This window comes from Geotrypetes seraphini, chromosome 8 (assembly GCF_902459505.1).
Source record: "Geotrypetes seraphini chromosome 8, aGeoSer1.1, whole genome shotgun sequence".
NCBI lineage: Eukaryota > Metazoa > Chordata > Amphibia > Gymnophiona > Dermophiidae > Geotrypetes > Geotrypetes seraphini.
The window spans coordinates 26,624,130-26,640,874 of NC_047091.1; the positions used below are offsets into that span (position 1 = coordinate 26,624,130).

The 16,745-nt window shown below is 46.3% G+C and overlaps 1 protein-coding gene across 6 annotated transcripts in view; it reads left to right on the forward strand.

Moving 5' to 3' along the window:
• MACF1 (microtubule actin crosslinking factor 1) overlaps positions 1 to 16,745 on the forward strand; it is a 423,081-nt gene that overhangs the window by 52,093 nt on the left and 354,243 nt on the right. For 5 of the 6 annotated variants that reach the window (XM_033953642.1, XM_033953648.1, XM_033953649.1 and 2 more), the window contains exons 2-4: positions 13,667 to 13,728; positions 14,852 to 14,941; positions 16,031 to 16,108. In XM_033953642.1, the coding sequence (XP_033809533.1) occupies positions 13,667 to 13,728; positions 14,852 to 14,941; positions 16,031 to 16,108 (230 nt within the window). Of the gene's footprint in view, positions 1 to 10,152; positions 10,366 to 13,666; positions 13,729 to 14,851; positions 14,942 to 16,030; positions 16,109 to 16,745 lie in introns of those variants that run through there. The other variant, XM_033953643.1, reaches the window with a different exon arrangement.

Here is a 16,745-nt window from a genome sequence, read left to right on the forward strand (position 1 = left end):
TCACGTCCGATCAGTGGGTCCTGGAGGTGGTGCGGGACGGTTATGCCCTGGAGTTCGCCCGCTCTCTGCCGGATTTTTTCCTCGCTTCTCCATGTCAGACTCCGGGGAAGACGCAGGCTTTTCGCCAGACCCTTCAGCGCTTGCTAGATCTCAGGGCAGTTGTTCCGGTGCCCCCTCCGGAGTGGGGCACGGGCAGGTACTCCATTTACTTTGTGGTGCCCAAGAAGGAGGGGACTTTTTGGCCCATCCTCGATTTGAAAGGGGTCAACAGGGCTCTCAAGATTCCCTCTTTCCGTATGGAAACTCTGCGGTCGGTCATTCTGGCGGTTCAGCCAGGGGAGTTTCTCACTTCTCTCGATCTGACGGAGGCCTACTTGCATGTTCCCATTCGGGCATCTCATCAGCGTTTCCTGCGCTTTGCGATCTTGGGTCGGCACTATCAGTTCTGTGCGCTTCCCTTTGGGCTGGCCACGGCTCCTCGGACGTTCACCAAGGTGATGGTGGTCGTCGCGGCAGCCTTGCGGTCGGAGGGCATCCTGGTACACCCCTACCTGGACGACTGGTTAATTCGGGCAAAGTCGTTGCAGGAAAGCTCCCGGGTTACTGCTCGGGTGGTGGAGTTTCTCCGGTCGCTGGGCTGGGTGGTCAACCTTTCCAAGAGTCGGTTGGTCCCGGCTCAGCGTCTGGAGTACCTAGGGGTGCTGTTCGACACCTCCTTGGGGAAGGTCTTCCTCCCAGAGGGCCGGGTGAGCAAATTGCAATCTCAGATTCGCCTGCTTTTGGCGTCCCGGTGTCCTCGGGCGCGAGATTTCCTCCAGGTCTTGGGGTCGATGGCGGCGTCCCTGGACGTGGTGAGGTGGGCGCGGGCCCACATGCGTCCTCTCCAGTATGCTCTGCTCCGGAGGTGGTCTCCCCAGAGGCACGGGATGGATGTTCCGGTTCCCCTGCGAGGCTTGGCGCGCTGCAGTCTGCGTTGGTGGCTCCAGACCCCTCACCTAGTTCAGGGGGTGGGTCTGGATCTCCCGCAGTGGACGGTGCTCCTGACGGATGCGAGTCTCCTGGGTTGGGGGGCTCAGTGTTTGGGTCACTCAGCTCAGGGCACCTGGTCCGCAGAGGAGGCCGCCTGGTCGATCAACGTGTTGGAGACCAGAGCGGTCCGTCTGGCACTGTTGGCTTTCCACTCCCTGTTGCTGGGCAAGTCGGTCAGAGTGCTGTCGGACAATGCCACGGCGGTGGCTTATGTCAATCGTCAGGGGGGCACCAAGAGCACTCAGGTGGCGCAGGAGGCGGCTCTGCTCATGGTTTGGGCGGAGTCCCATCTGCTGGACCTCTCGGCCTCTCATATAGCCGGAGTAGAAAATGTTCAGGCAGACTTCCTCAGTCGTCACTTCCTAGATCCAGGAGAGTGGTGTCTCGGCGCCGAGGCGTTTCAGTTGATAGTGCAGGCTTGGGGGCAGCCTCTGATGGACCTGATGGCCACGGGTGGCAATGCCAAAGTGCCCCGCTTCTTCAGTCGTCGCAGGGACGGTCTGGCCGAGGGTTTGGATGCTCTGGTCCAGCAGTGGCCAACGGAGGGGCTGTTGTATGTGTTCCCTCCTTGGCCGCTGGTGGGCAGAGTACTTCTTCGCATTGTTCACCATCCGGGTTTGGTGGTGCTGGTGGCGCCGGATTGGCCTCGCCGTCCGTGGTATGCGGATCTGGTGAGGCACCTGGTGACGGATCCTCTTCCTCTGCCTCTCTCGGACGACCTTCTGATGCAGGGTCCCATTCCCATGTTCGACCCGTCTCCCTTCTGTCTTACGGCGTGGCTCTTGAAAGGGGTCGCCTTAGCAAGAAGGGATATTCAGACAAGGTGATCTCTACACTGTTGGGGTCCCGGAGGCTTTCTACCTCTCGGGCTTATGTGCGGGTTTGGCGTCTATTTGAGGAATGGTGTCGGGCGCGGGGAGTGACCTCTTTTCGCGCTTCTCTGCCTATCATTCTAGAGTTCTTGCAGGATGGCCTGGATAGAGGCCTGGCTTGGTCTTCTCTCCGGGTTCACCTTGCGGCCCTGTCGGCCTTTCGAGGGTTGGTGTCAGGTCAGCGTTTATCGGCTCTTCCTGATGTGATTCGGTTTTTGCGGGCGGCCAAGTTGCTTAGGCCTCCCCTACGGCCCTCGGTTCCCTCTTGGGATCTTAATCTGGTTCTCTCTGTTTTGGTGCGTCCGCCTTTTGAGCCCTTGGACGACTGTTCTTTGAAGGACCTTACTTTGAAGGCGGTCTTTTTGGTGGCCATTACGTCTGCTAGGCGTGTTTCTGAGCTACAGGCTTTCTCTTGTAGGGCTCCCTTCTTGGAGTTTTCTAGGGAGCGGGTCGTCTTGCGGCCTGTTCCTTCCTTTCTGCCGAAGGTTGTTTCTCCTTTTCATGTCAATCAATCGGTGGTTCTCCCGGTCTTAGGTGGTCGGGAGGGCTCTTCTGAGCAACGGCAGCTGCGCAAGTTGGATGTCGGTCGGGTCCTTCACTTTTATGTGCAGCGGACCCAGGAATTCCGGAAGTCCGATCATCTCTTTGTCCTCCTGGCGGGTCCTCGTCGGGGAGCTGGCGCTTCTAAGGCGTCGATTGCGCGCTGGATCAAGGAGACGATTGCTTCCGCTTATCTTCTGAAACAGCAGCCGGTTCCGGAGTTTCTCAAGGCTCATTCCACTCGGGGTCAGGCGGCTTCTTGGGCTGAGTCGTCGCTCGTGCCTCCAGTGGATATTTGTAAGGCTGCGGTTTGGTCCTCCTTGCATTCCTTTGTTCGTCATTATCGGGTCGATGTGCAGGCGCGTCGGGACGCGGTGTTCGGTGAGCGTGTACTGGTATCGGCCCTTCGGGGGTCCCGCCCGTGAGAGGGACTGCTTTGGTACGTCCCATTCGTAAAGTTAACCTCTACTGGTCTGGAGAGTGCTAAAGAAGGAGAAATTAGGTTCTTACCTGCTAATTTACTTTCTTTTAGCTTCTCCAGACCAGTAGAGGTCCCCACCCTGTCTGTTGTTGTTGTTGTTGGGGCTGTTGCGCGGGCAGTTTTTGGTTTTTGCTGCGGGTTCTAGTGTTTTTCTAGGGCCGGGGAGAATTGAAGAACAGCGGCTGTGGCTCGGCTGGCTTAGCTGGCGAGCTGTGGGGACATTCTTCCTTCGGGAATTTCTCCTCTGCATTTTCCAACAGCATTTTTGGGTATGTTATTTGTTACTCCTTTCGGAGTATTGTGTTTTCTCTCTGTTTTTTGTCCAGTTCTTGGTTCTGCTTGGCTATTCGGCAGACTGAGGGAAATAGAGAGGAGGGGCTAGGATATACTGTCCCAAAGTTTTGTTTTCAGTCTCCACCTGCTGGTCATGATTAGATATATACCCATTCGTAAAGTTAACCTCTACTGGTCTGGAGAAGCTAAAAGAAAGTAAATTAGCAGGTAAGAACCTAATTTCTCCTTATTAGAACAAAACTGTTAAAAGCTTATCCATGAAACCAATACAACAGTGAAGCACAGATTTAATATGACGCGGAGCCGACACGGTCTAGGTTTTGGCAATTACTGCCTTGCTCGGGGGTCCTGTGAAAATTTGTGTATGTATGTAAATATTCATGATATGCAATTGTTTTAAGAAGACTAGTGAAAGTGAAAATTGAATGAACTGAAAGTGAAGAAGTGTTAATATAAGTATAAATATTGTATATGAAGAGTGAGACAGTAATTTACCCTTATGGAAACATAGTGAAGGTGTAGAGCAGGGGTGTCCAGCCTGCGGCCCCGTGAAGTATTTTGTGCGGCCTGGCCTCTGCTGCCCCCGGGGTGTTTACCATCTTGTCGGCTCCCTCCTCTGTCTTGCTGCAGCGTTTGTGCGGCCCCAGAAACATTTTTTCGGCCAGTGCGGCCCAGGGAAGCCAAAAGGTTGGACACCCCTGGTGTAGAGGAAACAGCAGAGTGCAAAGCAATGATTTAATAACCCATTTTTGGCAAATGGTGGGCCAGTTTGGGTTCCGCCTTGTGGTTGGATTGGTGCTTGCTAAATGCCCCCTTGCCAGGCTCTACAGCTTCAGAACAAAAGCTGGCTGCCTACGTCTGGAGGCAGCGATTGCTCCTGGATTCTTTGCTCCTCCACAATAAACTGCAAATGGGAGAGAAAGATAAATGCACTGCTCTGGTTTTGTTGAGGTTCATTTATGGGTGTCGTATTGATATATGCTCGGACTTTTGCTTCTCAGGATGGGGAGAGGGTTTTGGGGGGTATTTTGTTACCGAAGTATATGGTTCTTAGATGTAATTTTCCAATATGCTTTTTGTGAGAAGTTTGATGTACTATATGCTTTCTTTTTTGTATTTTGGTTCTGTTGTGCCTCAAAACAAAAATAAAGAATTAACCCCCCCCCCATAATAAACGTCTTCATAAATAAGATATATGTGAAAACTAAAGAATAATATGATAAAGTAACTTAATCCCACTTGATAATGTTAAAAATGTCTTAAACAAAATGTGTGTAAAAGCCATTAGAATAATGCCAAGAACATAAGAGCTCGAAGAGGAACTGAGAGACATATACACTTCTCCCTCCGTATTGGCGGGGGTTAGGTGTATAAGTTTTTGGCCGTCTCTGAATCACCCCCACCTCCCACCTGCGTTTTCGGACCTTACCTGGTGGTCTAGCGGTGATACGGGGCAGGAGCGATCTTCCTATGCTCCTGCCCTGTGCAAAGCCATCATCAATATGGCTGCCATGAGTTCCGGTTGTAATCTAGTGGTCGGGACAGGAGGGATCCCTCCCGCCTCTTGTCCTAGCCCGATTCTAATTATTTTTATCTCCTCCCCGCCTCCCACACATACCATAAAGTATCCCAGGTTGTCCTGCCCTGAACAGCTGAGTGGCAGGAGGCTGCTTCATGTGTGAGTTGCTCTGACAGCTGTCAGTCAGATGGGAGAGACGGGGATTACGATGAACTTTGGCATGAATCATTTGCATGCAAACTTTTTAGTGCATCAATATCTCTTTTTGAATTGGCCCCAAATCAGATTGGAGCAGACCCACACGGTCTTTCCGATCCTCTTTGGAGATACTGTATATGCTCTTGCCATTTTGTTTCAGGTAGCCTAGTGGTTAAAACGCTAAGCCGAAGCCAGGGTTTAAATCCTGTTGCTGCTCTGCTGTTCATACTTGTGATCTGGAGAAGTCACTTAACTCTACAATGCTCAGGCTGTAAGTCCTCCAGGGAGAGGGACATAACCTATGGGAACTGAATGAACTACTGCTGAAAAAGGCATGAGCCAAATGCAAACAAAAGTCTTGGTTTATATCCAGATATATACGGTACTCATACAATTAATATTTTGGTGGTGAGACTAGCATAAGAGACTAGTTATTTACGTTTTGTGTTGCCCACTGTAAGTATGATCAGTTCTGCTTTTATTTTACCAGATCATTTTCACATTTTGTAAAAAAAAATAAAATATATAAACTAAACTCAATAGGTATATGGTTAAAGCTATAGTCTCGGCACCCTGAGGTTGTGGGTTCAAACCCACATTGCTCCTTTGTGACTCTGGGCAAGTCACCTAATCCCCCCTTAGATCAGTGGTCTTAAACTTGTAGCCCAGGGGCCACATGCGGCCCGCCAGATACTATTTTAAAGCCCTCGGTATGTTACCATTCTTCTGGAACCTCAAGCAAACGCGTTCCTGCATCTTTCTGCAAGTTACACTGCTTTCAGTTGCGTATAGCTGAAATGATCAGAAGCAATTAAGGAAAGATTTATAAACTATAATGAGTTTTACCTCATGTAAAGTTGTCATTTCGTTAATAAGACATTAACTATTTTTTTCTGCGGCCCTCCAAGTACCTACAAATCCAAAATGTGGCCCTACAACGGGTTTAAGTTTGAGACCGCTGCGTTAGATAGATTGACAGAGAAAAATGCTTTAGAATCTGAATAAATTCATGTGAACCGTTCTAAGTTCCCCTGGGAGAATGGCATAGAAAATTGAATGCCTCTGGTAACCTGAGCTGAGATTGTGATGTCATAATATCTCATCAGTGATGTCACTACATTTTGACTTCTAGAGTGATGTAGTGGTTAAACACCCTGAAGTTGGGGATTCAAACCCACACTGCTCCTTGTGACCCTGAGCAAGTCACTTAATCCCTCCATTGCCCCAAGTACCAAAGGGACAGACAGGGAGAAATGCTTAAGTACTTGAAGAAATTCATGTAAATCGCTCTGAGCTCCCCTGGGAGAATGGGATAGAAAATTGAATGAATGAATAGATACAACTGTGTATGCTTAAAATGTATTCCAGGATATCTGAACTCCAGAAGGCATTGACATGCCATTATCTCCCTTTCTCATATCTCTCTGTCCACATTAAATCAAATTTATTAAAAATTTGATATACCACCTTATCATTTATTTCAAGGTGGTTATACATTTTAAAATAGGGTAAAACCAGATAATACAATTTAACATAACTTTAACAAAATCAAGTCATATCCAACTACATGTAAATTTGAATTTGTGTACAAGCTCCCCGCAACCCAACAATTAGTTCTATCAGTCTTTCTTTTCCTTCAGGTTTCCAACAAATACCCAACATAACATATTGTGACCTTCAGGGCTATGGAGAATGGCAAAGAAATTATTTTCCTGCCCTCCAGGGAGGTTCCACTTTTGACTTAAAAGTCACATGATTTCTGCCCCAGGTTGTTATGGCTTTATCCCTCTTCTTGTCTGGAGCATTGTCTCGGAGGCTCTGTGGGTTGTCGTGTGGCTGAAGGCACTGTTTCACTTCGTCGTAGAACCAGGGTGGACTGGAAACTGCTCTTGTTCTGCTATGTGTTCCAGTCACTGTGCTGAAAGCTGTGATAAAGGAAGAGAGTGTGAGGAACTAGCTGCAGCCTGTTATTGCTTATCTCGGGAACTAGGAGCAACTGAAAATAACTGGCCAGGCTCCGTTTCCAAAAATGGAAAGAAAACTGAAAGGAAAAGGCCAATCCAGGTCACAAGTACCAGGCAGAAGCCCAAAGAGCAGCCGGATTCCTGGGATAAGCAGTGAATTTCCCCATGTCTATCTTAATAGCAGATTTCAGACTTTTCCTCCAGGAACTTGTCCAAATCTCTTTTTAAACCCAGATACACTAACTGCTGTTACCACATCCTCTGGCAACAACTTCCAGAGTTTAACTATTTGTTGAGTGAAAAAAATACTTTCTCCTATTTTTTTTTAAGGTATTGCCTTTAGTATCCTTTAGTCTTTGTACTTCTTGAAAAGGGTAAACAATCAATTCGTGTTTATCATTCTGTTCTACTCAGGATTTTGTAGCTGTGATGTTGGACCTCATAGCTCCTACCCAGCTTAAGATACAACACACTTAGCATATGGTGGGCTCAGGGGAGCATCAGGCTTCGTCCTTAGCCCTTGATGGCTCTGCCAGTGCTACAGATTGAAGACCCCAGATTTTTTAGACTAGGACAGAATGCTTGCAAAAGGCCCTGCCAGGCCTTGCATGGTCCAGCTCTGCAAGCAGCAGGCAAGGAACCTGGAGAAGGAGTTCTTGACAGGGGCACAAAGATGATGAATAGATTGTATCCTCTCCATCAAGAAGATTTGGACTGGTTCCTCTGTTTTCCCAAGATTTTGCCTTGGTGACAGTGGTGACCAAGAAACCATCAATCTGATGGAAAGAGGTCTGACGCTGAAGGAATCACAGGACTGTAAAATAATCCTGCTTAAGCAGTCATTTAGTTCTTCAGCGTAAAGGATCCAGGCTGCGGTTTGTGGTGGCTACATGGTTCATGCCTTACTTTGTTGGATCCAACCCAGTTGCTGGAATCCCCTGAGATGGCCTTCCTGGCTGATGTCTTCTATAACTTGGTTTGGTTCAGATGAACTCTATTAATGACCTTGAGGGAGGGAATAGTGATCCCCTCTGGAAGTCACATTTCAACACTGATACCTTGCGTTCTGTGATCTCATTGTTAAGCCACGGATCTATCCAAAGTGACTTCCACAGCCACAGTGTTTGGCCTTGTGACATTTCCTAGGACCTTCTCTAAGGTTGTGGTCGTGGTAGCAGCATGTCTTAGGGATAGGATAAGAATTTACCTGAACTTGGACAGTCAGTAGATTTAGACTTGTGGGCAGAGTGGTTATCCTGCTGGAGAACCTTGGGTTGTATCATAAACTATGCCATGAGCTTGGTCTTTTCAGTATCTTGGTGTTGAACTGTACTCCTATGTGGGTATGGCCTTTATAACCCAAGAGACAATAGTTTAGCTACAGGCCCAATGGTTGATGTTTACATTTGGTGGGACCTGAGAGCCTGGGATTATTTTCTCTTCCTGAGATTCATGAAGATTACATTGGAGGTAGTTCCTTGGGCATGGGTGTGTTATGTGGTCTGTTTAGTGTATTCCTGCAGTACTAGTTTTAATGACCCTAGTAAAGGATTTTTTTTTTTTTTTTTTTTGAGGGGGGGAAAGCTTCTTATGTAGTATTTCACTTGACACTTTAGCACTGGCATACTTGCATGTTCTAGGCATCATTTGACAATCTGGATTAGTCTAGCAGGTAAAAACAAATTTCACCATTGGCCTATACTAAGAAGAGGCAAGAAAAGCCTGTGACTTTGATTCTCTCTCCACTGTCTTTCTGTTGCTTTCTCTCTGCCCTTCTTTTGTTCTTTCCCTCCCATTCTGCCTTATTTGCACAGTAGCGCTGAGATGGGTTAGCAGCAACCTCAGGAGAAAGGAATTTGCTCCTGTGGCAGTACTGAACTTTGGAGATTCAAGAGACTGGCCTTACTTTAGAAATGCCAGTGTTTGACTTGCCGGTCTTGACGCCTCTGTTTATTATACTGGGACATGTTCTTGGTGTCGGTGGGATTTGGTTTTTCAGGCTACAGGCTCGAGATAGGAAAGGTAAGACTACGATTTCCTGCAGCCTTCAAGGTCTGTCTCCCTGATATCCCTGCCATGCCACCCTGGCAAAGGAGTATAAGGAGAGTGTGGCATAGTGGTTAGGGCTATGGCCTCAGCACCCTGAGGTTATGGGTCAAAGCTCACACTGCTCCTTCTGACCCTGGGCAAGTCACTTAAATCCTTTGTTGCTCCAAGTACGTTAGATAGATTGTGAGCCCATGGGACAGACAGGGAAAATGCTTGATGTGGGTTGTAAAACTCTACAAAAAGGCGATATACAAGTCCCAATCCTCCTTTTCATGCTTCAGGGTTGCTTTAACTAGCAGCCATTGAGGCCTTATGTGAAGTTTCCTAGAGTAAATGCCTCAGCCTTTCTCCTGGGAGGTATTACCCTTTCAGCTGCTCTGAGCCCTGAACGAGGAAAAATGGTACTTTGGCTTGTTGATAAATTTCAGACAGAAGGGAAAAAGAACTACATTTTCTAGGTAAATATTCTGCTGCTCCTCCCCGCCCCACATAAACACCTCCTATGAGCTGGATCAGATGTGCTCTGGAATGGTGAATGTAGAAATGAGAAGAGCGAGGCTGGCTGAGTGGCAGTGAGGGTCTGACGAGGAGTCTGAAGGATAACCTGACCTTGTGCTGATATTATTAGAAGCAGTAAGAGGGATTCAACATGCTCTGCTGTGATAGAGGATTATAGCAGCAGGTGCATTTGGATTTTAATAAGGAGCCAGTGGAAATATGCAAGAGAAGCCCTGGAAACAGGATGAAAAGAAAAAGGAGCTACCTGGCTGCTTTAGCTCACGGGAGTCGAGAGCGAGGGCCCGTGTAACTGCCGGATTTTGCCTGCGTACTCTGCCCAGCAGCTGTTATTGAGTGGAGCTGCCTGTCCCGCTTGGAACAGCTGCTGCTTCTTCAGGGCAGGGTGGGGGTGGTCCCCTGAGGGGAGCTTTGTGTTTTGGAAGAACAGGAGGGTGGTTCTTACATGCTGCAAACTGCTTCAAAAGCTGAAAAGGTTTTGGTTTGGAAAAGCTGAGTGAAGTTGCCTCAGAAATCTGCTGAAGCTCTTGTGTGTGACTGTGTCAGAAGGAAGCCACAACTGAGTTCCAGTGAAAGGCTGTAAACTGCTGCTTTTCCTTTCACCGGAAACTAAGCTGATGCCACCACATTATCGTACCAAAGAGATAGGGCAGGTAGTGCAGACAAGTCATGTGTCGTCCCAAAGAGGAACTTCCTGCTAGGATGTGGGCAGAACACATGTATACTGGCAGGCAAGAGACGGTGTGGTAGTGATCACGAGTATCGCTCACCTGTGGCTTGCTGGTGCTATGGAGCCTGTAACACTGCCATTAAGAGAGAGACAGGAAGCCGGGGACCTGTGCTGCACTTGCCGAGAAGACTGCCATCTCTGGGCCCACCTGGCATGTCACATGTGCTGCATGGGTTTGTATTCAGCTGCCTTCCTAGCTAATGAATCAGAGCTGACTTTAGTGCCTGTCTCTTCTTCAGTGTTTCTCTCTCCAACTACCCCTCCCTGTAACCGTAGCTTTGTACAGAGATTTTCTTGCTGGCTCTATGTCAGGGGTCTCAAAGTCCCTCCTTGAGGGCCGCAATCCAGTTGGGTTTTCAGGATTTCCCCAATGAATATGCATGAGATCTATGTGCATGCACTGCTTTCAATGCATATTCATTGGAGAAATCCTGTAAACCCGACTGGATTGCAGCCCTCAAGGAGGTACTTTGAGATCCCTGCTCTATGACATCCTCTTTGGTCACACACAGTAGAACGAGCCAGTGAAGTTCCTGGCTCAGTTAGTGGGATTCTGTGTGTTGGGGAGTCATCGTGAGACTTGGTGCTTCTGGATTTCTCTCAATATAAAGTTGCTGTTTAACTTTAGCAATAATCCTTTCGTTGAAGCCCTGCATTTAACTCATTGGGATGAGGCATAAGGCCTTTCTGTTGGAGAGCGCTGAGCAGGTATGGATAGATAGAGAGAATGAGCCCATTTCATTTGTACATATGGTTGAAGGGGGAGAGAGACTGTATGAAACATCAGCCACGAACTTCCTGCTCTTTAGGAATAGTTCTTGATCATTGGGTGCATCACCAGCTGTCATTCACACCTGCATGGAGACCTCCCCTACACAGTAGACCCTCCCTCTCACTGTGAACCTTCCATAAGGTCTAAATCCAGCAATCCTTAACATTGAACCCTGTGCAATGTGTTTCAGTACTGGTTGTTAATGTACAGTAACTAAGTGTATTCACATCTTCTTACAAGTTACCTTTGAGACTCACCCCTCCTCCCAGAATACCTCTTTTCTATGCCGGGAGCGTATGCTTTTATTTTCATGTGGCTAAATACCTACTTAGTTAGCCAGACATATGGGTTGTGTTTCCCAACTAGCAGATGGAGGCAAAGAAACACTGACATTTAGTGACATCGTTGTTAAGAACATAAGAATTGCTGCTGCTGGGTCAGACCAGTGGTCCATCATGCCCAGCAGTCAGCTCATGCGGCGGCCCCCAGGTCAAAGACTAAATGAGTCCAGCCTCACCTGCGTACGTTCCAGTTTAGCAGGAACTTGTCCAACTTTGTCTTGAATCCCTGGAAGGTGTTTTCCCCTATAACAGACTCCGGAGGAGCGTTCCAGTTTTCTACCACTCTCTGGGTGAAGAACTTCCTTACGTTTGTACGGAATCTGTCCCCTTTAAACTTTAGAGAGTGCTCTCTCTTTCTCCCTACCTTGGAGACGGTGAACAATCTGTCTTTATCTGCTAAGTCTATTCCCTTCAGTATTTTGAATGTTTCGATCATGTCCCCTCTCATGTCTCCTCTTTTCAAGGGAGAAGAGGCCCAGTTTCTCCAATCTCTCACTGTATGACAGATTGGCTATTAGTTGAAGCAGTTCATCTATAGTCCCTTTCAGTTCCTTGATGGTGTAAGACTTGGTATAGTGCTGTATCTAGCGAAGGTGGTGACTCCACTTGACATTGTAAGGCAGCAATGTGGTTGACCCAATACTTGGTGAAGGCTGTCCTTGAGGGAGCAGTACCTTCCAACTGGGATGATGGAGCTTCTAGTAGGAACAGAGAAGGTTAGGAATGGTCAGGAAAGAAATGGAAAACAAAGATGAGAATGTATCGCTCTGTGGTGCAGCTGCACCTTGAATACCATGTGCAATTCTGAGATACGAATATAGCGGAATTAGCAAAGGTACAGAGAAGGGCGACTTCCCTATGAGGAAAAGCTAAAGTGGCCGGAGATAGGATAGTCTATAAAATACCGAGTGTAGTGAAAAGGGGAGATGTGAATCACTTGTTTACTCTTTCCAAAAATACTAGGACGATGCATCTACTAAGTAGTAGATTTAAAACAAACCAGAGAAAATATTTCTTCATTCAACATGTAATTAAACTCTGGAATTTAGTTCTGGAGAATGTGGTGAAAAAGCAGTTAGCAGGGTTAAAAAAAGGTTTGGATAACTTCCTAAAAGAAAAGTCCATAAGCCATTATTAAGATGGACTTGGGGAAGCAGCATAAAATCTGTTTTACTCTTTGGGATCTTGCCAGGGACTTGGACCTGGGTTGGCCACTGTTGGGTTTGATAGACGTTTGGTTTGTCCCAGTATGGCAACTCTTATGTTCATATGTCTGGCCTGGTCTAGCAGGAGTATAAGGAAGGTGAAAATTGTTTTTCTTGCTAATTTCCTTTCTTTTAGTCCTCCTAGACTAGTCCAGGCCCCTCGCTGGAAGACTTCTAGGTTGGGACCTTTTGACCTTAGGAGATTTCTGACTCTCTTAGAGGATGATGTGGAATCTGTAATTTTCAAGATCAGTGCCAGGGTAATGTTTCTGTTTCAATTCTTACCTGTTAGGCATTTTCTGTTGTGTGCTTAAGACAGATGCAGTATAATGAGCTTTGACAAGAGTATACCGGCTAGGTACAGCCTTACACCAATCCTTACAGTAGCAATGATGTCATTGTCTGTGCTCTCTGCCTCCATCTGCTGGTTGATGGAGCATAAACCACATGTCTGGACTGATCTAGCAGGAAATTAACATGCTAAGAACAAATTTTACTTTAACTAGATATGGCTGTCTTAGGGTGGTCAAGTTAAAAGGCATTTAAATATTTGGAAATTTACCCCACAAAACTTTCTGGTGAGTAGTGACAGAAGTGGAATTTATTTTGCACACTGTTGATTGATTGTAAACATTAGCAACATTAACTTAATGTAATATAGATTTTCAGTCTCTTGTAGTACTTTCTTGCTGGTGGCCCCTGGAGTCCTCTGGATCAGTTCTCGTTGTCTTTTTTTGTTTTTTTTTCTTCTGCTACTTTGCCTCTCTACCCAGACTCAGGACAGAAAGGGGAAAGTAGATGGGGGGGAAGAGCTACATATTTGAAAGACGAGGCATTTTTTTAATAGACGAAATGCTCCCAACCTTGAGGATAACCCCCAAAGAAGTTTTAAAGTGAGCTGTGGGGTGGATGTCATGTCATTGACACACACTGGTCAGCAGTGTCGTGACCATGCATGGGAAGATATTTGATGGCTCATTCGAAACCAAAATGGCCCCAGCTTAATAATTAATGAAGACCGCTGCTATATATTAACTTAATTTCTCTGCATACTGATATTGGAAGTCCAGGCTTTGTGGACTGCTTGGTGGTAGTGAGAATTAGGAATTCAAAGGCAAGACAATCTCTCAATTTGTCATTGTGCTTTTTCTAACAGATGAGCGGGACAGAGTCCAAAAGAAGACTTTTACCAAATGGATTAATAAGCATCTCATCAAGGTGAGCATTCATTTTTAGTGTCAGACTCGTTGAGAATACTTTTGGACAGCACTGGTCACTTGTGTAGCGGGAGAGACGGTGGGAGTAACCAATTTTGGCAGAAATGTACATCGTTAAGATAGTCATTTTGGGGGGCTGACTGTGCTGTCGCCTTGCATTTGTTCTTCTGTATTATTTGCCTTTGTGCTTCAGGGACTAATTACATGTGTATCATAGGTTTTCCACCTCACTTAACAATATGCTTCCCAAATCCAGAGTCCCTGCTCTCCTGCTTCCCATCCCCGGTTTTCTCTTCTTACTTGGGGCCACTCTGTCCCTCTAGTTCACTCCCCAAATCCTATTTGCTCACTCTCTCAATAGCTGAGTTTCTGCTCTCGCCCAGGTATTTTTCTCCCCATCCCTGAAACTCACTCCACCAAATCCTTCTTTCTCCCTTCCTGCTTCCTATCGAAATGTCATTTCTCCTGCTTCCCATTAGAGGCCTGTAACTTTCCTTTCTTTTCCCCCCTACCTTTATTGCTTTCTTCTCTTTTTCTCAGGAAAGGCCTCCTACATCTGTGAAGTTCATGTCACTGGTGTCTCTTTCCTTTTTTTTTTATACATGAGCATGCTCCAAATTTGCGGGCTGGTCTGACTCCGCTGCTGATCTTGTTCATTGTAACATTAGCATCGGAGCCAGGCCTGCTCGCTACTACTACTATTAATTATTTCTATATTTCACGAGTTTGAACATGCTCATATATGGCAAAAAGAGGAAATGAAACATAGAAACTTGATAGCAGATAAAGGCCAAATGGCTCATCCCCAGTAACCATCATCTCTTCCTCTCTGTAGAGATCCCATGTGCCTATCCCATGCCATAGAATCATGATGGCAGATAAAGGCCAAATGGCCCATCCGCAGTAACCATTATCTCTTCCTGTCTCTAAGAGGAGTGGCATGGTCCTCCAATGCTTTAAAGGAAACCTTGCTTCCATATCTTTCTATTTCCTGGATTAGATCTATGGAGTAAGGTGATGGTGGTGGGTTTGCTCTTTTGTTTCCCCCCTCCCCTGCATTTTATCCTCCATCTCCTTCCTTCTAGTGTAGAGCTCTGTGTTGAAAATTGTTTTTCTGTCCTCAGGTGCGAAAACACATCAATGACTTGTATGAAGATTTACGGGATGGACATAACCTGATTTCCCTGCTGGAGGTTCTGTCTGGTATCAGATTGGTGAGTTTACAGATGGTTAGTGGGTTTTGAGGGCAAATGCAAACATCATCAGGAGTTGTCTTGTCCTCCTCCTTTTCTCATCTTTGCTCTACAGCTCTTCCACTCTGTTTTCTTGCCTGTCCTTGTATATAGATCCTGCTCCTATTTCCTCCTGAGGCTTTTCTTGCAAGGCCCTGTTCCTTTTTTTCCTCTCCCCTTGGTTTTCTCTTGATGCTTTTACTTCTTGTACACAGTCCCTGTTTCCTTCCCATTAGCCTTCCTTGACCTTCATTCCTGTGCTTTTGTTTTGCCCTTTTCCTTGTCCATATCTTCCCCATCACATAATTTCTTAGTCTCACTGCTTCATTGATATGACTCATAGAAACAGCTGATCAGTTAAACAAACTCCTACTTTAAAGAGTATAATTCAAAACGCTTTGAACAGCAGAATGTGAAAAAGGCACAAAGTTGTGAAGACTTTTGTAATATCTTGCTCAAGGTCACAAGGGAGTGTTGGAGGGAGAAGCAAATTCTGAATCCTGGTTTCTAAGTTGAAATCTCAATCAAAGCAGCTCTTTATTGTACAAGATGGACTGTGTTTCGGCAGACTAAACAATAGATATAAACAAATCATACAAAAATATATCGCTAATGAGCTTAGATAAAATACATGATAAATAATGTGTAATTATAAATGAGTTAATGACACATGAAGAACATAATTGAGAGCATATGCAAGTAATATGCAAATATGCTAAGAGATTTAGTTCATTTGGACATGCACTTGCTGATAAAATGTATAATCTTGATTTTTCCTCTGATTGCAATGCTATATGCCATTTTGTGCCCTTATAAATTAATTTATGTAGGCAAAACAAGAAGGATGCTGAAAACCGTCATCATGGAGCACCAGAGGCATCCAATCTTCACCTTTTAGTTACCCATTGGATACAGGCAGATCTTTGTTTTTTTTTGTGCTTTTTCAATTGACCCTCAGATGGAGAGGAGGTAACTTAGCTCTGTGCTGAACTCAGTCCAGGAGTGTGAGTGGTGAGACAAACATCCTCTCTTCACTGAGGCATTCTTGTCTGTTCTTTGTTTGTCTCACAGCCTCGAGAGAAGGGCAGGATGCGCTTTCACCGACTACAAAATGTCCAAATTGGTCTGGACTTCTTGAAGCAGCGGCAGGTAGGGGGGTGAATTGTGCAGATACTTTCTCCTCTCCCCAAGTTTCATTCCAGTTATTTTCTGGTGGGATGTCAGCCTCATCCTGCTTATGAAGACTTTCATTGTTTAGGTCAACTGGGGCACCACCACCCACCGGTGGGCTCTGAGAAGTCTAAGGGGGGCATTTTGTGTCCAAGTCATGTTGGGGGGTGTTGAGGATCATCCGCCCCCCCCTTGAGCAATTGGCAAATCCAGTGGCCACTGATGGCACCACTGCCCAGGCAGAAACTGGAAGTGCATCAGAGGAGAAGCTTTAGGGCAGTCGCATGGGACTTGGTGAGAGCGTTGCCACGTCCTCAGAAAGAGAAAACTATGAAGAGCGGCCGTGAAGGTGAGGGGAAGGGAGGAAGAGGGGGGAAGAGTAACAGACGCTGAAAGGAAGTATGTACAATATAGTTTACCCAAAGGGGGCACTATTGAATCATTCACTGGAAAAGTGGGCTCGGTTTAGGCAAAAGTGATTTTTTTCCAGATGTTATGATATACAGGTCTTTCTATTCCACCTTTACCTAATTAGTTCAACCAACTTGTCCAGGAATTACAAAATTGCTTTGTGCAGGTTTCTGGGTCTTGCTGCATCTTGTTGGATAGAAACTGA